General features: G+C 37.4%; 3 protein-coding genes across 3 annotated transcripts in view; 2 read left to right on the top strand and 1 right to left on the bottom strand.

The window, feature by feature from the left end:
- The first annotated feature begins 486 nt into the window (after nt 1-486).
- ptges3a (prostaglandin E synthase 3a (cytosolic)) lies at nt 487-5,007 on the top strand. Its single transcript, XM_084427546.1, has 8 exons — nt 487-679; nt 1,923-2,036; nt 2,215-2,284; nt 3,141-3,239; nt 3,335-3,424; nt 3,533-3,589; nt 3,745-3,772; nt 3,930-5,007. Coding segments are annotated over exons 1-8 (480 nt in total). The 5' UTR covers nt 487-677; the 3' UTR covers nt 3,950-5,007.
- Nucleotides 5,008-7,040: 2,033 nt separating this feature from the next.
- mipa (major intrinsic protein of lens fiber a) lies at nt 7,041-11,395 on the top strand. Its single transcript, XM_084427544.1, has 4 exons — nt 7,041-8,912; nt 9,089-9,253; nt 9,543-9,623; nt 9,710-11,395. Exons 1-4 carry the CDS (start codon nt 8,553-8,555, stop codon nt 9,893-9,895), a joined length of 792 nt encoding a protein of 263 aa, XP_084283670.1. The 5' UTR covers nt 7,041-8,552; the 3' UTR covers nt 9,896-11,395.
- A 220-nt stretch (nt 11,396-11,615) lies between these two features.
- Nucleotides 11,616-25,160, bottom strand: part of stat6 (signal transducer and activator of transcription 6, interleukin-4 induced) — a 36,101-nt gene continuing 22,556 nt past the window's right edge. Inside the window, exons 8-21 of the mRNA XM_084427529.1 lie at nt 25,014-25,148; nt 24,685-24,861; nt 22,101-22,188; nt 21,816-21,938; nt 17,787-17,879; nt 17,471-17,674; nt 17,062-17,156; nt 16,827-16,960; nt 16,132-16,281; nt 15,908-15,968; nt 15,594-15,692; nt 15,443-15,463; nt 13,761-13,835; nt 11,616-13,573 (exon numbers count right to left, since the gene is read on the bottom strand). Coding sequence (XP_084283655.1) covers nt 13,495-13,573; nt 13,761-13,835; nt 15,443-15,463; nt 15,594-15,692; nt 15,908-15,968; nt 16,132-16,281; nt 16,827-16,960; nt 17,062-17,156; nt 17,471-17,674; nt 17,787-17,879; nt 21,816-21,938; nt 22,101-22,188; nt 24,685-24,861; nt 25,014-25,148 — 1,534 coding nt within the window. The 3' untranslated portion in view covers nt 11,616-13,494. The remainder of the gene's footprint in view (nt 13,574-13,760; nt 13,836-15,442; nt 15,464-15,593; nt 15,693-15,907; nt 15,969-16,131; nt 16,282-16,826; nt 16,961-17,061; nt 17,157-17,470; nt 17,675-17,786; nt 17,880-21,815; nt 21,939-22,100; nt 22,189-24,684; nt 24,862-25,013; nt 25,149-25,160) is intronic.

The following is a 25,160-nucleotide window of genomic DNA, read 5'->3' as shown; positions in this document are numbered from 1 at the left end:
GAAGCTTTGCCAATATTTTATGCAACGCAAAACATCATGCCAATAACGTACTTTAATATAATATAAAATAATAAAAAAGTAAACACTTAAGTAAAACGTAAAATAACAAACAGAGATAGAACTGATAAGAATGTAAATGTGTAGCTTGAAATGCAATGTAACTGTTAAGTCGCTTTGGATAAAAGCGTCTGCCAAATGCATAAATGTAAATGTAGATAGATAGATTTAGATTTTATATTATAAAGTCTAATTCTGACTCTAGATAAAGGAAAAGAAAAGATAATACAAGAACAAATATTTGGCAATATATCACATTATTTATCCTTATTATTTGTATGTATGTATGTTTGTAGTATGGTCCAGGATCATAGTGACATCTTGTACAGTCGAGGCGGAGCGAGGTCTGCGTTACTATGGAGACGCATTTGCTCAGGTGCGCGCATGGCGCGGAGCGCGCAGCAGAAGTCGCTAGAAACGTTGAGGTGACGTCACTACGCGCCAGTGAGTAGACGGACACGCGCGATTCCTGTGCAGGGTGACGGAGCGGCGCATAAACAGCTAGTTTCCGTCTTTATGCATGCGCTTTGAACTGACAGCATAAATTCAAAACACTACCACAGGCGAGAGGACGAAAGTGGCAACGCAGATTTTTGTGTAAACTGAAAGAAGATATCGACATGTGAGTTTGACTGGCGGTGATAAGGATGCACTAACTTATTAGCTAGTTAGCAAATGTGTTCATAACCTCTATCAGGTGACGTTAAACATCATATTTTCTCACATGCGGCAGTTGTCAAATATGGACATTTAAGAGAATACTAGTTATTCTCGGAAAGACGTTTTAAATAGCATAGAAAAGGTGGTGGAAACAGCGCACATTGCTTGCACAGAAGAGCTTAGCTAGCTGGTTTGCAGCTAGATTATCAGGGCCTGAAGTTATTGTACAGCTAACATGAGAATTGCTACTGCTCATTTTGCCATTGCTTGATTCTTCTTAATGTAATAATTCATCTGCATGACTGTAGAATGTTCTAGCAATTTCCACGCCCTAGATTAAGCCTTACGCAGATCAAGGTCTGCAGGGTGTTCCCAGCTAGAAAAAAAGGTTTGCTGGTCTTAACTGTTTAAGACGGTCTTAAATCAGCTAGTCTTCCAAGCTGGTGCTCTGCTGAAAGGTCTTAGTTTGGTCTCCCAGGCTGGTTTGTTGGATGGTTTTAAAAGGGTTTGGGTCACTTCATCTGATCATGTGGGTTATAAGCCAGCTTCCAAGCTAAACCAGCTGAGCACCACTTTGACAAGACACAGAGACCATCTTAAACTATGTAAGACCAGCAAATTCAGGTTGGACTAAGTTTGCAACAGGCAATAATCATGACCAGAATGTGTACATGTCTTCAACACCAGCTCTAAACATTGCAGCATCTTGTTCATTGGTATGATTCAATTAACCACCATTTAACTCTTAACTCTCAATGTGTCAAATTACACTTAGTTGCATGGCATATATATCTTAAGCTATAGTTAATGCAGTTAAAACACTGTACAAAATATTAGAAACAAATATTTTTTCAGGGGCTTGGTTCTTTCATTGTTTTTACTGTAGTGTAGCCCAAGGTAAATTGTTCAGAGGCCATGCGTGAACCTGCCAGTCAATACAAACTGGTTTCCACGGTAACATCATTGTTGCTCCACCCCCCGCCAGGGCCTCCTGCTCGCACATCTTAATTTAGAGCTGCGCTTTTAGTGTGGAGTTCTGGAGTTTGCCTTTTAATAAATGCACTTAGCTGGTTGCTTAGTTCACCATGTTCCCCATTAGAACTAAACAACATCGCTTTATTTCGATGTCGTATTGAAGTGTTGTACAACCTTAAATTCTGCATGCTCTTTCAAATATATTGGTTTTAATTCCATTTGTTTTACAGGCAGCCAGCAACTGCCAAGTGGTATGACAGACGAGAGGCCGTCTTCATTGAATTCTGTATAGAAGACAGCAAAGATGTCCAAGTTAAATTTAACAAAACAAAGCTTGATTTCAGGTACATCCGTTTTCAAATTGCTATTCCAAAATATAATTATGATCTAATGTTTTTGATGCAATATAATGATACTCAGTTAAAATGTTTTAGTATTTGCATTGCAAATTTGAATGCTTGCCTCTTTAGTGTTTTAAACTAGTTAATTCTAAATTGTAATATGCTATATTTTTTGTTTTAGTTGTGTTGGAGGAACAGATAACATGAAACACCATAATGAAGTAGAACTATTTGAGTCCATTGACCCAAATGTAAGTACTCCACCTCAGGGGTTGTCACAGTACCAACATTTCAATAGTTCAGTAGTACCAATACCAGCAAAATCTAGCTGTTCTCGATACCAATTTTGGTACCAGAGCATAAACTGTTGAATTAAGTACTTTAAGAAGTGTTGTTCTATTTTGTCTTGTCCATTGTTTATCACTGTCAGTCATCACAGTTTCTGATTCAATTCCTCATATAAATTCGGTTGTTGATCCAAAAATTTTGCAGTGTACTTGGCAGCATGAAAAACTAAACTTGTAAAGTGCAAGCTCACTGAATTCTGCACTCTTGTGAATAATAAAAAAAGCTGTCTTAGTTGTTCAGTGAATCTCTTATTTACTTCATGTGAAAGGATTCGTGAGCACACGGCTCACATTGAACAACAAAAAAAAACCTTGTGCTTTTTTAGCGGTGTTAAGCTGATGCTGACTAATTTACTGACTAGCAACTCTGACAGGCCATTGTGTCCATGCACTCAACAGATATGATTGCGATTGGCTATAATGCTCAATGCTTGTAAAAAACAAAAAACTGTAAATAGAAACCTTTGCGCTCAAACAAACACAAAAGACAGCGTTTGAAAGCAGTGTCCATCAGCGGGTACCAAAAATACCTGGTACTCGGTACTAACAATACTTCAGAAATGCTGGTACTGTCAAGGTTTTTTTTTGTGTGTGTGTGTGTGTGTGTGTACCGACCGGTACCAGTAGTAGCGGTACGTTTGACAACGCTACTCCACCTGATGGTTTCTGGTCTAATTCAGGTTGTAAGAGCTCAATCTGCATGGCTCATGGTGTTCTCACTGGTTGAAGAGGTACACAGAACTCTATTATTCTTTTGCAGGACTCTAAACACAAACGCACAGACAGGTCTGTGTTTTGCTGTCTAAGAAAAGCAGAATCTGGCAAGTCTTGGCCAAGGTTAACAAAAGAGAAGGCGAAGGTCAGTGTTTGGTCCGTTTAAACTATTAAAATGTAACTCCGTTTAGCAATAAGGTCACTTGTGTTAATTGATGTTTCTCTTTGTTCTTTGTGCAGCTCAATTGGCTCAGTGTTGACTTCAATAACTGGAAAGACTGGGAGGATGACTCGGATGAAGAATTGTCCAGTTTCGATCGCTTTTCAGAGGTTCATGTCTACATATATACTGCTATTAATAATCAAAAATTTCTGGGGAAATAATAATTGGGGAAAATAAATCATACTCATTTGCATTTGATTTGTTTGATTTTAAAGATGATGAACAACATGGGAGGGGAAGATGACCTACCAGATGTGGATGGTGCTGATGATGTGAGAGAATTATTGAAGACTTAATATAATTTTTAAATGATTGGTTTATTGTAAGTTAGTTAGTTAATAATAACCTAATAATAAAAATGTTTTTATAATTGCGGCATTGCTGAAATGTTCTCTGTGTTTGACCTGATTTTTATTTCAAATTCCAGGAAGAGTCTGTGGATAGTGATGACGAAAGTAAGTTTTCTTAAATTATCTGTCTGTCCTCTGTGACTTTTGTTTGTTTGCATTTAGAAAATCTATATATGTTTGCTGCTACAACTTTATACGTTAATTCTTAAAATATAAAAATGAAATGTATTAACTTTTTGAATTTTATTTTCAAACGTTTCAGAAATGCCTGACCTCGAGTGAAGCAACAGGAAACCGTCATGCAGAAGAAAGCAAGAATTTTAATTTAACACTTAAATTAAGAGAGAGACTAAGTTTGAGTTGGTAGCCGTTTAAAAACTGCATAGTTTTCGGAACTGTTTTTCTCTTTCTGCAGAAAGTCACAAGGGATGAATTTTTACTGTTGTGTTGATGGCAACGTAAGCCCCTCGACAATACACACACACTTTACTTTACTGTTCTGCATGGACAATTACGAGCTCTCAATGATGTATTGTGGACACCAGTTATGGTCAGTTTACTCAATGGCTTCTAAGTCTTGGGCTTTTCCTCAGTGTCAGTGAGGTTATTGCATCATGTAATGTAGACATTGTAATTTGTAGTACTGGAAAAAGGACATGAATGACTTTTTCAACATATTCTGCCTTCTCCCTCTCATTCAAACTGTACATTTTATTTAATTCTTTTTTTTTTTTTTTTTTTTTTGTGTGTGTTTAAGCTCCGATTTCCTCGAAGGAAGCATTGTCTTAAGGTGCATGCTTCTGCATTGCCAGCCAAGACATTTGGTTTTCACTAGTGCTGTATTTGAAATCAGAATGGCATATTCAAAACCCTTGCACTGATTTATTGCAAACCCCCATTTTAAGTGTTTTAGCTGCAGTTTTGACCCCTCAGATAGGTTTATGTGTCAATCCAACATGTTCAAAGTGCATAGTCATGTCTGTACACACTGCTTGACAAAATAATTTCAGGATGGCAGTTAGTATTTGTTGTTTTGTATCACACATAGACGTGTAGCAGGCAATCGTGCACTGTTTTCTTCCATATATGTAAAGACAAGTCATTAAAAATATGCTCACCGCTGTACAGAACAAAAGGGTAACTTATCAACAGATAAAAAAAAACATTATCAATAGATGACCAATTTGTGTTTGCACTCTTAATATCAATGCAGGTGTGAGTAAAAGATAAAATCATGAAAAAGATGTTGTGACCTGTCATTTCAGGTTTATAAATTTCAGTTTGTTAAAAGCAGTGAGGTTTTTGTCTACATATTTCTAATAAACTGTCTCTAAACAACACTTTTGTCCTATGTTTGTACATCAGTTTGGATCATTTTCAGCAGTGCGCGATATATCATCCGATATTTGTGTTTATTAAATTATAGTAGCAGCTAATATTGTCTGGTTTTGGCAGCAGATTTATTCACAATTAACCCTCAATTCTAAATATGAGATTTATCGTGAACACTGGTAAAACGAATAGTTTAATATGGATTCGTCAAATCGATGACAGGACCGCATTTGTTTGTGCATTCCTAAAAAACAGGCTTCTTCTGAGGTTCCGGAACATTTTGTCCTCGCTTATGAAAAGAGAGCTACTGTGCTGCTCCCACACGATGTCGCTATAGTTCCATTTCTGCTGAACGGGCCTGCAAGAATGAAACTGCACTTTGCGTTTTTGAGAAGTGATACTACATTCGACGGGACTGCATCTGTTTTTAAAGCTAAAAGTCTGAGTGAAAACAGAACTCGGTGTAATATAGAGTTCTTTAAAGTTTTGCTCACACATTGAAAACGTTCACCATTCCACAACGTCTTTATGTTATCAGTTATTCAGTATTCAACCCAGAATTGAAGAAAATACTTTTTATTCACCAAATTCTTGTTCTATCACGTTAGGTGGAAGGATCCAGTGATTCCAGGCAACAATTTCCTGATCATACTAATGGTTTGAGGTCTGGGTTCTAGTTGGACCATTAATGTAAGAAGGTAAGGGTTCCATTGAGCACTTATCTTCAGCCCTGAGGTTCTGGGCTTCTTCCTAAAGAAGCTTCATAGAAATTATAATAATATGTCATATAAATATTACTATTACTAATATATATATTACTATATTATAATAATATTTTGTAATATAATTACAAAAGATGACTTTAACAGTGAAAGGATGTTTTAAATCAAGATTTAGGCTACTTGATAAGCAAAATTACTTAGGATATTAAGTCTTGCTTTCTGAAAACAAAATGAAGTTAACGTTTGCTTAAAATAAGAAAAGAATATCTGCCATTGGGATCAGAAATATAAACTTAATTCAAATGGAAAACAAGATTATTTTTCTTTCCTCACTGATAGATATTTTTGATATTCTTAATTTAAAAATGTTTAAATATTCGTATGGTAGGAAAATCCTTTTTTTTTTTATTAATGAGCATATACTGTTTTAACTGACTTTCAGAGATGTTTATTTTGCATTCAAAATGAAACCAGGTTCTTCTTAATAACTGCCCTAAATACAGCAGATGGAGATGTAATGATGGATGAATGGTATCTGGAGGGACTGTATGTTCAGATCAACAGTTGATCTGTAAGGTCTGGAATATTTTAGGGGGTTGAGTTCCCTGAGCTAGCGTTTTGTTTAAGACAGTGGTGGTATGGGAGGTTGTGGAGGGTTGTGTTGGTGTCAGCAGTCTGCACAAGAGGTAATAGAAAAGTCCTCACGCAAGCGGTTTTAAGCTGTCTCTCCTGTGCGACAAAAGGCGGCTTACGGACACATGAGCAGGCAATGGCGTGGAGTAATCCTGCCCACAATAGATGTACACAAAGTCGGTTACTCTGAGCCGGCCTTGCAGAGCTGCTGCTACTTGCAACCCAACCGGATCACCTGCTTCCACAGAAATTGCAACTGGCCTGGTTGGTTATATCACCAAACATGAAATTGGATATAGAGGGGGTCAGATATATGATACCTTGATTGCTTAGCTAATACCCATCTTTGGTTAAGGAAGTGCTTCGCCTTAAAGGACCACATTGTTATTGCCTACAGTATGACAGAAAAGATTATAACTGAAAGAACTTGCAATCTGATATTCAATGTTTTCTAAAATTGGTATAGAAACAGTTTACACTTTGGCTTTTAGACCAGTTATCACACTTCTTGCTCTAGTAACATTTGCAAATAAAGCACCTATCATTTGAGACAATGGCCCGACCACACGCACACACACACACAAAAAATTTAATCAAAGGCAACAGAAACTGTTGCGGCCAGCATTTTTGGTTCATCCCAAATGAAAGAGCAAAAGCACAAGCGAAGCAGTATCCTTTCACTAGACTAGCTAACCGTGATTGCCCAGAGAAGAGGCTCAGTGTTGCCCTCGCCCTGCTATCACCTCCTGCCACCAAACATGGATTTTCCAGAGCTTTAATGGGCCTCAGGCCAGCAGTCCCGCCAGCACACACAATGTAAAACTCTGCCTAATCAGTTCTGCACAGAACCAACTGGCTCTGCCCTGACCAGGGAATGGAGGTGCTACGGCAAAGCCCTCATTGTGTGCTGTGGAAAAGTCACTATTTCATGCGGTTCCAGTAAAAATGGTTTCACAAGCATGCGATTTGTGTGGTATGCTGTGCGTTGATGATGACACAACTATTAAATACCACAAGCAAAGTGTTTGAAACGATACAGCGGCACAATGTGTACTCAGATGCATTTATCCAAAGCTTAACATTGAAGTCTGTATTTTAAATGCAATGTGTATCACTTTGAATAAAAGCATCTGGCAAATATTATATTTACATTTATGCATTGTGCATATACAGCCTCATATGTGATATTTAATTGTGTTATAAAAAACCCATAGACTTTTCTTGTCCAGTGCCTCTACCATGTGGAGTGTTAGTTATGATAGGTTACATCCATGTGAGGCTTCCTTCTGTTGTATGAGAGGGTTTGTTTCTTTGTGTCAGCACTTAATCCACACTGTGAAGGGCTCTAGACCCTTTTTGGGGCCCTAGTGTTGTAGCCGGGGCCAGAGAAGAGGCAGTTTCTAAACACTGTTCTCTGTTGTGGGCTGGGATGGGATGTGACAGTGATTCTCAGCAGCTGTTCTTTTAAATGTCATCATGTTCCCACATCTTATAAATACATCATTTCCCTTGTGCCTGCTGTTAAAACATTTATATTTCTGAACATTTTCATTAATGAAAATTCATTATTTTTAGTTGAAAACTAAGTTGAAAGTTACATTTCCAACCAAGATTCATTTAACATTTCACCGTTCCTCAATGGCGAAAATATTGTACGCTTTACGGTGATGATCATGAGCTAAAGGGTGGCACAGGACAGAAAAGGGTTAAGAACTTTTTGATTTGATTTGTTGTTTTTTCTGCAGCCCCCTCCCACAATTCAGCCAAAGGATTATAGTGTCACTGAGGGTCACGGTCGTTATAAATACCCCTGTGGCCTCTCACTTTCCCATCAGAGAGGTTGAATGTCTGCAGGACATGCTCATCATTTGTCTATCCGTGTCCTTTTATTAAATATCATCTCGAACTTTCACGTAGATGCAGAGATCACCTGCCAGTTTCACACTTAAGGTTTTATGACAAAAACCACAAGATAGAAATTAACGGAGCAAATGATTTCAGTCTTGTGAAGCAGGGCTGCTTTTCACGCGAACTTCTTTGTAGGTTAGAGGCATTTATGCTCGGTTTTCCATAGTTTATACGCCTTTGTGTTCAAAGGGAACACATCCAGATCTGAGAGGAAGCTCTTGGAGGTTCTTCTCCTTCTCACTCTCAAGTCCCTCCATATTTTTTGGCATCGCCTCTGAGTTATAGCAGCCATGTGGGAGTTCCGGTCCATGTCTTTTTGGCGGGCTGTGTTTGCCGAGTTCTACGGCACCATGTTCTTTGTGTTCTTCGGGCTGGGAGCAGCTCTGCGTTGGACCAGCGGGCCACACAACGTGCTCCAAGTTGCCTTCTGCTTCGGGCTGGCAGCTGCCACACTCATCCAGTCCATCGGCCACATCAGCGGTGGCCACATCAACCCAGCCGTCACGTTCGCTTACCTGATTGGCTCCCAGATGTCCCTGTTTCGTGCTTTCTTCTACATCTGTGCTCAGTGCTTGGGCGCGCTGGCTGGAGCCGCTGTGCTGTACGGGGTCACGCCAAGCAATATGAGAGGCAATCTGGCCCTGAACACGGTAAGAGGGTGCATCTGAATCCGTGAGTTCGTTAGTTAAAATAAAGTGATACAAACTGATTGATCAATGGTTTAAACCACAGATCATTTCACATGAAAATAATAGTGGAAAATAAATGTATTTTGGATCATTTTTTGGCAGTTTTTCCTACAACGTATGCGTATATATGCTTTCAGCTTCAGCCAGGCATCAGTGTGGGAATGGCCACCACCATAGAGATATTCCTGACTCTGCAACTCGTAGTCTGTGTCTTCGCTGTGACGGACGAGAGGCGAAACGGGCGACTGGGGTCTGCTGCCCTGTCCATTGGTTTCTCAGTGCTTTTGGGTCACCTGCTGGGGGTAAGAGGCCATCCACAGGACAGATTCTTGTGCATTGGTTTTTGCCTCATGGCCCATATTTTCCAATGCAAAACAGCACTAAAATGTTAACAAAGAGTAAATGCATAAAACCCTTCAGGTGAGATTTACTTGCTTAGCACACGAAACAAAGACTAGTCATTAAGTAATTAGCTGGGATCGTTCACCTAAAAATTACAATTTTGCTCGTGTATTTACATACTATCGTATGCCCTTGTTTCTCAAGTGTACCACAAAGACTTGACTTGACTTGACATGAATCTCATTGCAGATGTATTACACCGGAGCTGGAATGAACCCTGCCAGGTCTTTTGCCCCTGCTGTGCTGTTTAGGAACTTTATTAACCATTGGGTGAGGCACATTTCCATCATATTCAGATGAAGAAACATGTTGCGTATTGAATCATAAACGTTACAGTTTTCTGTCTGTTCTGGTAGGTCTACTGGGTGGGCCCTATGATCGGCGGTGCTATGGGTGCCCTGCTGTACGACTTCATGCTCTTTCCACGCATGCGCGGTCTGTCCGAGCGACTGGCCACGCTCAAGGGCGACCGGCCTCCCGAGGCCGAAGCCCAGCAGGAGACCAGAGGAGAACCGATTGAGCTCAAAACACAAGCCTTATAAACACTGCCAGGAAACTTTGAATCCCTGAAGCATCATATACGTTCGATCATTTCACACACCTCATCTTCACACACCTCCAACATACCAACAAAGTTTGCCATGGGGAGAATCACACACACACTTCCAAAGGCAATCGAGACACTATAACCCCTTCCCAAGGACTAAGAATGAGGGTAAGATGAGGACTTCCTGCTGAGGACTGCGCTCTGTACCTCCAGGTATAGGGAGCGAGATCAGGTGGCTAACGCCGCTCAGGGGCACCTCTGTCGTTTCTAGTCTACTAAGAGTGAACTACGCTAGAAGTGGACTTCTGCATGCTTTCCAGTTTCACAGGGTTTAAATCTCACACATTCATTTCATTTCAGTTTATTTTTTCTTTGATTTTTCAGAGATGTGACACGTGTACAATATTATTAGCATTTTGCAACAGATTTCTTTACATTCTACTTACAGTCGACATTATTCAGTTGTGCTTGGTGTGTGTGTGTGTGTGTGTGTGTGTGTGTTTTCCAGTTTGGCTCTTCCATTTCCACCATTCGCCTTGTGTTTGTATCAATGCAATGTTCTTTTTTCTATCTCCCAAAATGAAGGAATCATTCCTTTAAATCTTGGGTCAGGTGGATGTTCATTCACGACTAAAAGCTTCATAAATCCTTTGGGAATTTGGATCCCTCTTCTAGTCTGTCTCAAGCTGTTGTGTCGTTTAACTGTGGCCTAATCGCCCAGTATGTGTTTCTTTAAAAGAAGCACAGTCACACATAATTCATAATTAATATATACATATATAAAAAACACACAAAACTCAACTAGTCTATTGTTATACCATAACTTTTACCTGATACAAGCACTTGATCCCCCCCAACCCCCCAACCATGTCATTTTCAAAACTACTGTTTCAGGCATTTTCAATGAACTTTTTCTGCCATAAATCTGCATGCATACATTTTCTGTTTAGATTAGTGGGTTTGGCATTATTTTGTGTGTACATAGCTAAAGTTAGGCAAAAGCAATGATAATTTTGTCTCGGGCAAGAGAATATTTGTGTAATTCATTGTAAAAGAAATTTAAAAACTCACTAATGAGCAAAATTGGTTCAAAACATCATGGAAAAAGTGACCGTTCCTGTTTTTCACAGATGGAGAGGGATTTGTTACGGTCATTTAGTCACCTCTTCCTCATTGGCCTGCGATTAGAGGATTGCTGAGCGACTGAGATGTCTGGATTTAAATGCACATTAATGTTCTTGTAGCATTTGGATCTGATAGAATGAAAAGGCAATTACTCCACCCAGGTGTTCTGTCACTCTTTTCCTCTCTGCACTCTTTCCACTCTTCTACTAGTGTCTTGTTGTTCAAGATCTGACTGAAGGGAGACCAGAGGGCTCACCATAGGGCTCTGTAAAATCAGTTATCATTTTGTCATCAAAGTCTTGTGTAAAATGTAAAGATGACCTTTTTTGACTGTTGAAGCTAGCTGAGTATAAATAATCATTTCAAGTTAGTAATTGTCTCTTCTTTGGTAATTTAATGAGGGTGGAGTCTGAAATAATGCCACAGTGCTTATTTCATGAACAATTTTTTATTTATTTTTTTCCTCTCTTTAAATTAACAGTAACCTTCATTCAACGCAAAATTATCATTTTTTACTCTTATGAAACATGAGACAATCATTTATTCTGTAGAAATCCAGAACTACTGAATTATCAGGCAAGAGTCTCGAATGGTATTTTGACTTTATTTATCAGATTTTTAACATGGAAATTTGAATATTTCTTTGAAAAAAATCATATATACCTGCATTACATATTTAGTCACATGTATTAAATGAAAAAAATTGCAACTTTGACATTTTTTTAATGACAAATGCATTAAGTGCTTTATGCTCTTCTTTGGCAGGTAACAGGATTTTGATGAAATCTTCAGGATCAATAATCAGACAGGAGTATATCTAGCACAATCATCCGTTAGAGCTACAGAAAGAACATCTGAATAGACAACAGAAACGAAATTGTGTGGTATTTCCCAAAAAGGACTAAATACATACAGACAGATGGTACCTTTGAAAAACATCCCATTTGATATTTTCCTAATCAAAGCACTATGAAAGATTGATATTTTACAAGATATAGAACAGTATTGTTGAATGGCAAAAAAAAAAAAAAAAAAAAATCACAGTTTATGGAAAGGAAAATTTATATTACATTAAAATTTTAAGAAAGTTGATGACTTATAGCACTAAGGACTAAATACAGAAGAGGTGAACACATAGAACACTGTAGAGTATGTAGAGACAGTATTATGTCTACTTTTTATATGAAAACTTACTGTTATTTTGTCCACACAAGATGTATTTTACATGATTCATACTCATAAATGATGTAATGAGAGGTTTGCGAAATTTAGTTATATATCATATAGTGCGATTAAAGGTGGGGACACAATTAACGACTGCAAGGCCAATTATGAATGTAATTTGATACTTACGACTGATCATGCCCAAATGCGCCGAGTCAAAGACATTTGCTTTCAGTCGGTGTTTAAAATCGACTCCAGTCATTGGAAACAGTCTGTAAGTGTGTTCAGTTCAGTCTTGGAATGTTTCAGCTAGTCGTTAAGTGTGTCCCCGGCATTAAGGAACAAATGATACAAGACAGAGTTAAGTAAAACTCACAAGTGATATCCAGTTAATAAAACTGTGATTTTAGCTTTACTAGCCAAAGCGGACTGTAGAATCATATGAATACTGAATATTGAAAATGCCATTACAAACAACTCATACAAATAAAACAGCCGAATGAAAACTTTTTATATGGAAAATGGTACAAAAGTAATAATTGCATATATTTTAATAAAACCTATGCCTATGTCTAAAAGAGAACATGTGATGCTATTCGTTTCAGCTTACCTCACCAAATCGGTGTCTGTGCCCTGAACAATCGGTCTCATTCAGGACATTGTGAGTAAAATATTCTTAATCTACTTTGGTGACACAACCACACTGAAATATACTAAATATGTTTTTTCTGCATCATCATCGTCATAAAAAAAAAAAAAACTTCTGATATACAAAAATGTTTGAGTTTAATCTATTTGGTCTGTCAATGGAAAATACAACCACTTGATAGTTTCACTTGTCAGTTACAATGCTGCTTTGAAGAGTATTGATGAGACGGAAACAGGGAATGACTAAGCAGTTTAGGTACTACAAGCTAATGCGCAAAAGCTCTTTTTGCCTACACTTCACCTGCTTTCTCATAGAAATTATACAAGGTGCTATTAAACATTCCCTATGATTATTGAGTTAAACACACTGGTCCTTTAAACTGCATGTTTAGTGTGTTTTTTTTGTTTGCGGGAGGAAGCGAGTGTGATGCCTAGTTGTTATACAATCCATGCGATAACTACCCCCCCCAAAAAGACACTCTACGTCCATTGATTCCTGACTATGAATTTAGGGGGAAAAAAATGCATAGCTACAGACACACTTGTTTTTGTAACAAATGGGTAATGTGTCCTTTTAGGACACGTGAATTGGTCTGGAAGTTCACGGAGCCCCAAGCCATCTGATAGCCCTTCTCCAACAAGAACAGAGTGTACCTCTTAATGATGTACCTCAAATTGATCCAAAATTCCCTCCAGCGAATCCATGCCCATGGATTCATCTGAGGGAGCTGGTGGCCTGTAATAGAATAAAGAAAGATTAGAACGTTAATAAAGAACAGCTGTGTGATTGATGCCAAGACATTAATGCTATAGTTTACCTAAAGATTCAAATTTTGTCATCATTTACTCATGTCGTTCCAAACCTGTATGCATTCCTTAAATACAAGGGATTTGCATATAACATTAATGTGACTGTGACTTACATGGATGACGGGAAGATTGATCCTGGAACAGACACGGGGTCTGACATATATGTGGGTGTACAATTACTAGGATGCCTGGGAAGGGCAATAGAATGACAACAGTCAACATTGTTGTTTATTAAAGAAATCAACCATTTAATTCAGCAAGGAGGCATTCAATTGATCAAAAGTGACTTTTAAAAGTTTTCCTTTAACAAATACAATGGTTATATTCATCAAAGAGTCTTGGTTTCACCAAAAAAAGGTTTCCAAATCAGCATATTAGAATGATTTCTAAAGGATCATGTGACACTGAAGACTGGAGTAATGATGCTGAAAATTCAGCTTTACCATTACAAGAATAAATTACATTTTACAATTAAAAAACAGTACAAAAATGGCTATTTTAAATGATAATAATATTTCTCAATATTAGAGTTTTTACTGTATTTTTGATCAAATAAATCAAATGGTGAGCCTAAGAGACTTCTTAAAAAAAAACTTTGAACAGTAGTGCATTTTATTTAGTACTGAAAACTATTAATTTTTTGTGTGTGTGTGCTTAAAGTATTTTGTTGTTAGCTTAGCAATGTGATAAAGATTGTGAGCTCTTTTAAGCTTAATATGCCCATTAACAGACTTTTTTGGCTAGGATGCCTCCAAAGCTTGTCATTGATGTGTAAGTTTACAACAAAGCCTTCTGGGGCCATATTCACAAAGCATTTTATCTTACCACTAGGAGTACTCCTAAATCGCACTAAAAGATTTTAGCTAGGAGTTTTCTCTTAGAAGTTATTTACAACGCCTTTCAGACCTACTCTTAGTAAAGAAAAATGACAACTCCTAAACTAAGAGTGAGTCTTCGTTGCTATGGATGACGTCATTACTCATGCACGAGCTTGACTGAAGTGACCACCTTGATTGGCTGATGATTGTAACGCGGGAATGATTCCAAACACCTCCCCTACGATGATGAGTGACAGGTGACAGGTCTGAGAATGCGTGCGCTACACAAGTAGTGCGAAGGACGGAAGATGATGAATAACTGAATAAATAGCCTAAATTAATAAAGAGTAAGGCAAAACAAATAGCCTAGTAGCCTAATGAAACATATGGATTGATGCAATATCTTTGCAATATTATTGAATTAATCTGTCACTGCCTACGTTTGCAAAGAGAAGAAAATTTGTATTTGATTCACAATGAAACGTTACAAATAGTTTACATGCAATGAGTAGCCTATAGTTTTGGTTGTTGTTGGTGGCGTTATTGCATCCCTAGTTATGCCTACAATGCAAAATTGTTCCCTCGCGATTGGAAGCTCCTGTAGCCGCCGCATACGCATTTCAAAACATCGCAACGTGAAATGCCACAAAAAGCGGTTTGTGAATAGGTCTTAGTGAGTTAGGAGTCCTCTCGACTTCTTTTAAGCTGTCCCAGGCTTAGGTGCTACTTTTAGGGCTAAAACGCTTCGTGAATTACTCTTAGTCAAAAAATATTAGGAGTCCTAAAATTACGAGTGACACGCCCATTATTTTTAGGAGTTGCTCCTAAATTCGCCAGTTAGGAGCTACTGTTAGCCTTAAAATTCTTTGTGAATACGGCCCCTGAAAAAAAAATATGATCGACATTTCCATTCCTACATGATCCACGAGCAGACAGATGTGAATGAACTTCCGAAGCCAAAGTATAATTAAACTTACGGTGAGAAATGACTCTGATTCCTGTGGAGAGAAAAGAGGTATTTTAAACACCACACAATTAAGACTTTTAAAAATAACTATACTGCAACAATGTGTACATCTGTGGCTGTTTGATTGTTTCATCGAAGATCTGATTGACTCCAATACGCACATGTTTGGTCCATAGCCTGGGACCATAGATTGGTCATAGAAATCCTGCGGGAGGTCAGTCTGAGGTGGTATGCTGGGAGTGGAGGAGCTAAGGTCTCCTCTTATCATGAAAGAAAACACAATTATTATTTTAGTTATTTCCCTGTCCTAATATAGAAATAGTTATTTCCCCGTCCTAATATAGAAGCAGTTCTCTATATATACCCCAAGTTATCGTTGTTAACATAAGAAAATGGCTCTGTGCTCATTAAATTATGCTTCACTTTATAAAATCTTTGAAACGTGATATACATTTACAGCAAAAATTTGACTTACGGGTTGACTACTGTTGTTAGTTTGAATGGCAGGTATCCATCAGGATTAGGGGGGGAAAGCACTGTTTCAGGACACAAGAAAACAGAAGCATAAACATTGGACTGTTTCTGTTATGCATACTTTTTAAAGAAATATTCAAATATACAGATACATTTTGTGCATTTTCTCTTTTTTGGTGAAACCTTGAAATATAGATATTATCTTTAAAAGATCCTATTACTTGCCTGTAAAGAATTTCTTAAATACTTCGGTCTTTACAAAGTCTGGATACACATAACTGATGCAACTAATATCCCGTATGCGGTCACCAAGGCCAGCTGAGTCCAGATCCTTCTTGGTGAAAGGTTGGATATTCTGGATTTTCCTGCCTCCATCTGAGCAGAAACAACAATGACATACATGTTATTACTTTTAAATGACACAGTTCTTGAACATTTTATCTCAATCCACTCACATTAGTACATATTTTAGTAACGTAATAATTTTCTGTTGGGAATCATTTTTGTTGACTTAACTAACAGAGCAGTAGATCTGTAGTTCCCAGCATGCTTTGCATGGGACTGCATTAGGCGATTCAATGTTTGAAATTTATGCGTTTTTCAGTAAAGACAAAAGACTTGGTGGAGAAAGATGAAGACAAGCTTGCAGGGGTGGGTTTAAGCAGACTAAATGATTGGGGAATTCTTGCATATATAACTAGAAAGAAGTCTGACAGAAGATGCAGTACTTTTTGCAAATCATTTACAATAAGATATATAACATGCACTTAGAAAATAGAAAGGGCGAATTTTCATTTCATGCCAACTTCAAATTGTAAAGATATTTTACTGTATTTCTGATCAAATAAATTAAACGTTTGAGCATAAGGGACTTCTTTTGAACAGTAGTGTATCGTACAGTATAAATATTTGAGACTTACTATCACTGGGACCCACATAGGCAATGGTGATGCCACCCATTTCTGAGTCACTAAAGCGCAAAAGAAAGGTTCCGTTGGGCTTGTTTTGGAGGAGGACATGGAGATGATGTTTTCCAATGAAGCCAAAGATCAATCTGCAGGGGCAATGAGAAGTAGATTTCTATAGTAGTTCTCTTTAGTTATCTAGTCTAGTTCTCATTAAAGTGGTAAACAAACTGAGGAAGTGTAGCTGTACCCTTCACTCCAATAGTCTCTCAGGCATTTCTTCGTAAGATCAATCACCCCTTCAAACCACTGCCAGAAGGTGAAGTTTCGACCAGGCAGAACTTCCTGTGTTAAAACAGTCACAGAAATAATTATTCACACCAATTCGCCAGTCAAACCTTCTGTGAATGTTATCTACAATAAAAATAAAAAAATTATTAGGTGCTAGGGTCTCTAGACTCTTTTTTATTTTGTTTAGAGGTCTCGAGACAGCATGGAAAAATCGTATCCAACATTGTTTCACTATGTAAATGCGGTCAGTGAGCTAATTAAAGCATAACTAAGAAAAATAATCAACTAGTTTGCTGTTAAACAACACATGCTCATAATATTGTAAATCAATGCACGTAAACAAAGTGCAAAATGCAAGTTAGTGGCACCTTGTTGAATTGAGCCCAGGACACCGGTATATTTCCGAAATCTTCAGCAATGTCTGGCTGGTCAAAGATCTTCTGTGCAAGAAAGTGAAGGTTGTATCTGTCCAAGGCCCGCTGCGTCTGCACCTCAGACATGAACTTACTGTTAAGAGCTTCACACATCTGCTTCCAGGGCACACGCTCCGGAATGACGAACGGTATCCTGTTCTGAATTCAGCACAACACAAAGCACATGTTGCCTATTTGTTAACAAAACATTGAAGAGGGTTGACAACAGGACAACAAAAGAGCTGTTGTGTGGTTGTTCTGTGTTACTCACAGGCTCAGAGAAGGCGCAGTCCCATATGATGGTCGCCATAGCATTGATTTCCTGACTACCATGTACAATTACAACCACAGGAAGAGAGATTGTCTGGGAGAAGAATAAGACAATCAGTTATTACTGTTTTATATACATCAGTCCCTCCAGGATTTCGTCATCACAGAATTTTATTGCAAATAAAGCAAACTCTGCCAACTATTGGGTTATTATAATTAACTGAAGCGTGACCGGTGTCTGAGGCACGTGTAACATCACAGCAAGATTATTTGGCGGACGAGTGCCCATGAGAATAAAAGGGTGCCTGTTTTACACGTCATCAGCCTTTTTTGTCTTCAGGAGCCGTTTTGTTTGTAGCAGGTGATAATCAAAGACAAACTATGGATAAACCAAGCAGCACGTGCTTTAAAATGTGCATTTCATGACACCTGCGCATACCCACGATCTTTGCGTTGTTTGCTTGGGAACAGAGCACGTGCTTCTAGCACTTGAGCCATGCGTTCACAGTGAAGAAGCTCCTCTCACGGTTTGCCTTCTTCTCGAGAGATTAGGGACAACCATATGCACTTCGCGGTTCGGGTCCTGCTGTTGCTGAAGCACAGCAGAGACTTAAATCGTGGGGATCACAGGTCAAAGAATTTCGCTTTCTCAGTCCTCGTTTGCCAGCTTAAGCGATCTGCCGGATCAGGAAGCCCATTCTACGGTATCTTACGATCTAGCAGAGAGCATGTTGCTGGGGCCATCTAGCTCTGAGGAAATAGATGTAGCTAGAGGGGATGAAGAGAGTGAAATTGTTGAGCCCTCTCCTTCCGTCAGGCCCGCATACAGGCAATTGCTGGATGTACTGGCCAGGGCCAGGTTGACGCTTGGTCGTGTGAGAAACAGAAGAAAGTGATTTGGGGTAGACTCGATGAGCGATTCCTGTTGGGCCATTTTTGTCCCACGAGCCTGCTGTTTCTTCCAGATCTGCACACTGAGGTGGAGAGATCATAGAAGAGGCCATATTCAGCCTGTATTTCTCCTTTTCCACATTTAAATGATTTGAATACGGAGGGTTAATTACGCTGACCAGCTATCTTTTGCAGGGTGAGGCATCTTCGTTAAAATCTCCAGTCTTGCCATCTAAACCCGTCCGTCAACAAAACAACCCAGTGGTGGCTTTACTACAACAACCAAGCTGATGGGTTGCACTGAGCGCTGGCTTTTTGCATCCTCGTCAGGAGAGAGCAGTTCTCAATGCCGCCGAATTGGTGCATATCTTCGATAAAATGGTTTGTTTACATTTTCTTTCGTCTATAAAGTCTTTACTGTAAATCATTTTATTTAATGCAACGCAAAATACAGGGATGAGATGTCAGTCAGCTAAATGCGTCAGTCAGTCAGCATTGGTCATCTCGCATGATAAAAACGGATTTTTCCTTGAATAAATAAACTGATTTTTATTCGTCAATCTAATTCAGTTGGACGTTAAAATTGCTTACAAATTAATGTTCATCCTTTGATTATTACTGTTGCCTGTGTTTTTATTACTGTTCCCTGTGTTGTTACTCCAGTAATTCTGTGTGATTTTAATTTTCAATGTACTGTATTTTGGGTTGTTTTTTTACCCAGCATTTTTTGGAGTGCAGATTTATATTAGTATATTTTGTTTAAAAAAATTAAAAATCAATCACTCTCTCTGAGGGCAGTAAAACTTTATGATGGATACTAACACGCTCATGCATTTAGAGAGGTGTTAGAGAGTGGTCGCTTGTCTGAGGACATCCTGCTCCCTCACCTGCTAGATCTAGGGGTTGATGCTGAGTGTATGAAGTTATGTGGGCAATGACGAGTCCCTCTGACAGTGCCCCCCATTATAGCCCTGCTCTTGGGCTTCTGGCTGAGGCCTGGCCCGCAAGGTAGGGAGGAAGGTGTAGTTCCCTTGATATGAAGCAAAGCAGCTTGGGGTTTTTTCACTAACGCCTGACAATTTGGGCTTGGGAGTAGTGCTACTATATAACTTTTGCAGGTCACATAGGATGTGCCCTGGGGGTGACATGCTTTTGACTCTGAGCTAAGCTCCGTAGAGTCATTTAGTGCTATGTCCAATAGGTTTGTGCATACTCAAAACTTAGTGAGATAAGCACAATAAAATAAATAAAAATAAAAACTTGATAATATCTAAAAATAAAAACAAGACAATTGAAACTGAAAGAAACTTCAACTAAAATTAAAACGGAAAATATAAAAATAAAAACTAATTCAAAATATTAATAAACACTATATATCTGAATGATACTAAAATAACACTGACTTGAGCCAGCTTCCATTTTTGTCTTATTTCAACGATTTTAACGATTTCACAAGCTAGTGTCTAACACAATTCTGCATTTTTTCAGCGAAGCAGAATTATGTGTATTTCTATGTATGAACTCGAGGTTCATGTGGGGTGCGGACTGGATCGATTCCATTCCTAGAGCTTCTGAACAAATCTTTGGGGTGCGGACTGATGGGGCAGTGAACCCGAGGTTACCCCGTGAGTCAGTCCTAGAGGTCCTGTCCCGATTTAAGGGAAAGATTACTTAGGCGCGCCGAAAAGAACACCACAGACACAGTGTAATCACCACAGGAAAATCTCGAGTAAAACTGGGAGTTGTGAAAAATATAATACACTGTTTTGCCAGATGAGAAGTTTATCTATGTATCATCTTTTTACTCTTTTAATTCCTTTTATAAGTGTATCACATATCTCTTTTAATTCCTTTTATAATTGTTTTAATTTTCCTTGCTTTTATTTTGTGATTATTTTAATTCCTTTCTGGGAATTCTTAAATTACCATGTGTATGAAATGTGCTATATAAATAAACTTGCCTTGCCTGCCTTGCCTATGTTGGAGTTACCATTGCCTTGTGCATGGGGGACAAGAACCACAATTTCAGTAATTATGCACAAAAATATTTGGTAACACTTTACAAGGTTTCACAAGTTACAACTTGTTAACTACATCAATTAACATGAAGTTATATTTAACTGCACGTCTACAGCATTTACTAATCTTTGTTAATGTTAATTTCAACATTTACTAATACATTAATAAAATCTAAAGTTGTATTTGTTAACATTAGTTAATGCACTGTGAAGTAACAAACAAACACCGAACAGCTGTATTTTTAATAAATAACATTAACAAACATTAACAAATATGGTAACAAATGTATTGCTAATGGCTAGTTCATGTTAGTTAATATATAAACTAATGTTACAAATGAAACCTTATTTAAAAGTGTTACCAAATATTTTACAGGTAATTACACTCTTATTGTCACTAACACTAATTACATAAGTACATCATGATTATTGGTGGGTTTATACTGCAAAACACACACACACTATTATATATATATATATATATATATATATATATATATATATATATATATATATATATACACACACACACATACACATACATACACACACACACACACATACATACAGTCAACCCAAAATTTATTCAGACACCTTCAACATTTCTCACATTATCAGTTTATTCGCTATAGTTTAGAAAATGGTAATAAAATATGACAAGAACTAAGAGTTATAAAATCAGTTGATATTTCACTGTCTCACAAATGAATAAGGTTGAATTGCTGTCAGCTGTTAAATATAAGTACACAATTAGATAATATCAATTTAGGTCAACCAATTACCAAGCAATGCTTAATTTTGTTCAGTCTCTGGTGTAAAAATGTCGCATTAGCAATTAAAGAAACAACACTTAAGCAAAACATGGTCAGGTCAAAGTGTCTGAATAATCTTTGTTCCCAAATTTGTATAAATTTTACTGGTAGGCCACAGTATGAAGAATCTTTGAGTATAATGTCACAGTTTACTTTATTTTGCTATCCTCACTTACATAAATGAACTATAGTGTCCTGCACCCACTAGTAAAACAATATCAAACATTATATCTGGTGTCTGATAAATTTTTGGTTTGACTGTATAATATATAATGATATATAAATCAGTAAAAGAAGTGGGGCAACCACCTGAATGGCATAAGGGCTCTCACAGCCTGTGATGGTTATTTCGGTGTTGAACAACAAAGCAAACTTTTCCTCCGTCACTGATTCAGAGCCTTTCCTGTCAGCTCGTTTGATCTTCTTTATGGACTGAAGAGGAGAAAACATGTCTTATTAGAGTGATTTTTCTCAAAAACATTACCTTTACATGACAATATCGATATGACAACAGAATAAAGCAAAAAAAAAAAAACATTCTCAATGAGCTGTGACAGAACAGGGCAAATCCATCTATTTTTCACCATCACCCACCATGTTTCTAAAGGTAGCACACGTGCTCTTGCTGGCGGTGTTGTGTTCTAAGATAGCCGTGTAGTTGAGAAGATCTCCAACATTTTCACTAAGTGGAGAAAAACAGACAGCAAATGATTATAAAACATTTGCATATTTTATGTGTGTATGTTAGACATATAAAATATTGTATCGCCTCTGCATGGTTAACAGCTTAACTGAAACCCTGAATCTGTTTGCTTATCTTCTTGTGCCTCCACTTCCTCTTTAAGTCTGAGAACAGCAACAAAGGCTGTCAAATGTATGACATGTATGACAGCTTGTATGGGCAGATTTCAACAATTGGCAAAGGCACAAAAGCAACATTACGACACAATTACACGTAAGTTATAGATCAAAGATGATACTGCGCATGCAGTAACAGCACATGCAACATGCTTCAGCATCATATTTTCTGGTCAGTATTGTTTCTTTGGAATAGAGATGGGCATAAATACATGAAATGTATTTTTTTTTTAAATACAAAACACATCAGTTGAAATGGATCAAAATAAAATACCAAATACTGTGTGGAATTTTTATTTATTTGATTTATTATTCTGAATTTTCGTGTAACAACTTAAAAACCTTTGTCTTAATTTCACCTACCTCTACCACCAAATTTTCAAAAAGACTGGGTTTAAGGCATCTGTGTGCCATTTCTATACCGATTGACCAGGTTACACTGCAGTCTATTTATTACTTGTGGTGAACACTACTTAAGCCTAACCCCTTATGAACTTCCTCTGATTTCACACTTTTGTGACGTAATACTGCTTTAGCCCTGTCCCAAATGGCACACACAATGTACACTTGAGGTCTTGTTCATTAAGTCCACAAGATCGTAGGGTGTCCCATTTGTCATTTTAGGTTTCAGAAGGATACTCGCAAGCGGCCCCTCGATGTGCACTTTTTCCGAGCCTGCACTGAAGCGGGCTCCGCAGCAGACTACCTCACAGTCAAAGCGGCGTTATGTCACGAAAGTGTGGACCGGAGGAAGATCGCAAGGGCTTAGGGCTCCATTTGGGATAGGGCCTTTGCTGTGATTGTAAGTCCACTAGACCGCAAGTGCACATGAAGTGTCAGTGCACGAATACAGAGTATGAGTTCTCTTTTGCATTGCCACTGCTCTTTTATTCCTTCATGTTAACTGAAGACAAATCTGAATGATGTTCTGTTTTAACCTTACAACCAACAAATAGAATCGACCATGACATCCTCACCAAATCTTACAGGAAATCAGCAGCCTAATGAAGAGGTTGATTGGCACAAAGTATTTTATGTATTTTCAAAATACAAAAATACTAAGCTTAAAAATGTTTAAATACAAATTACATTTGATTATTTTCAAAGGCTTTAAAATACGAAATAGAATTTTTAATACATGTATCTGAAATACTGCCCATCCCTATATACATATATATATTTATTCTCAGAAGTCGTTACAAGATAAATTAAATTTTGCATGAGTTTTAAAATTGCAGAATAGGAGAAAAATACTGTGTGATCTTAATTTAGTTAGTATCTGTGAATAACATATAAAGTCTATAAAGCTGTCTATATATATCTTTCAAAATAATACGTTAACACTTAACAATAAGCCTTGATTCTTTAACATTAGTTTATGCATAAGGCATCATGAACTAACAATGACCAATACTTTTACAGCATCAATTAATTCAGGTAAATGTTATTTTAGAAATACACTATTGTACATTGTTATTCATGTTCATTCATAAAATTCATTCATTTATACATCTTGAAATGTTTCAAATGTATTAGTATACACTACCGTTCAATAGTCTTGGGTCTATACGATTTTTTTAATGTTTTTGAAAGAAGTCTCTTAGGCTCACCAAGGCTGCATTTATTTGATCAACAATACAATAATATTGTTAAAATATATTTTAATATATAATTTATTCCTGTGAAGGCAAAGCTGAATTTTTAAGCTATTACTTGATGCCATTACAATGATTCTTCAGAAATAATACTAATATGCTGATTTGCTGCTCAAGAAACATTTTTTATTATAATGTTGAAAACAGCCGTGCTGCTTGATATTTTTGTGGAAACCCACGATACATTTTTTTCAGGATTTGTAAAAAAATAATTAAAAAAAAGCATTTATATGAAAAGAAAATCTTTTGTAACATTATAAAATGTCTTTACTGATCAATTGAATGCATCCTAGCTGAATACGGTAGTTGATGTAAAAAATGTACATATTTAAAACGTTATAATTTATTTATATTAATAAATGCTGTACAATTATTGCTTATCGTTGGTTCAATGTATTTAGCAAAACCAATTTTTGCTACCTTACTGAACCATACTGTAAAGTGTTATCCTTAATATAATTATTGCTATCAATTTATTGGCTTAATTTAGTACAGTTATTTTATAAAATATTATGCAATAAAATACAGTAATAAAACAAAATAACTTTTTATTTTAAACAAAAACATTAACTTAAAACAATAAAATATATATTTTATATATTTATTATATATATCTTAATAGATACTTGTGTTGTGTGTGTATTTAAATAAGACAGCATACTTACTTGGGTACGATACTTTGTTGTCCCAGATTTCTTGCTTGCGCCTCAGTAATAATCTGCGCTTTCAATACGACAGGTTTTCCAGGGGCCATCTTCTCTCCCAGCAGATAGCGTACAGTGGCGGAAAACTTGGATTGGGTTTTGATGACCTGGGGAGGTTGCTTGTCTACTACCAATGAACTGAGTTGCCAAGACAAAGAAAGTACAATATCAAAGGCTAGAAGAAAAAGCACTCACATTTTCACAAGATCGCATAATCATCTGTTGTGATTGCATGATGAGTAACTACACTGCAATCTCATCTTTCTCAGAACTGAAAGAAGCCTGAATACTTCTGTACGAGAGTCTGGAGCAGAAGTTCCAGGCTTTCCTGCAACGTGTGTAACTGTTCAGCCTCTCCGTGGTCCCTCTTCATCAACATGAGCTCCTGCCTCAGATTACTATTCACCCCAAGCAACTGCTCACACCTGCAACAGAAA

This window comes from Rutilus rutilus, assembly GCF_951802725.1.
Source record: "Rutilus rutilus genome assembly, chromosome: 13".
Classification (NCBI taxonomy): Eukaryota; Metazoa; Chordata; class Actinopteri; order Cypriniformes; family Leuciscidae; genus Rutilus; species Rutilus rutilus.
Note: the sequence above shows the minus strand (reverse complement) of the source record. Positions and strands in the feature narration are given on the sequence as shown.

Bases quoted from the DNA above. Each gene is read 5' to 3' on its own strand.
- ptges3a (XM_084427546.1), top strand. The intron at 2,037-2,214 runs GTACATCCGTTT...TTTTTGTTTTAG, and splicing joins AAAACAAAGCTTGATTTCAG to TTGTGTTGGAGGAACAGATA. The intron at 2,285-3,140 runs GTAAGTACTCCA...ATTCTTTTGCAG, and splicing joins TTGAGTCCATTGACCCAAAT to GACTCTAAACACAAACGCAC.
- mipa (XM_084427544.1), top strand. From the start codon at position 8,553: ATGTGGGAGTTCCGGTCCATGTCTTTTTGGCGGGCTGTGTTTGCCGAG. The intron at 8,913-9,088 runs GTAAGAGGGTGC...ATATGCTTTCAG, and splicing joins GCAATCTGGCCCTGAACACG to CTTCAGCCAGGCATCAGTGT. The intron at 9,624-9,709 runs GTGAGGCACATT...CTGTTCTGGTAG, and splicing joins GGAACTTTATTAACCATTGG to GTCTACTGGGTGGGCCCTAT.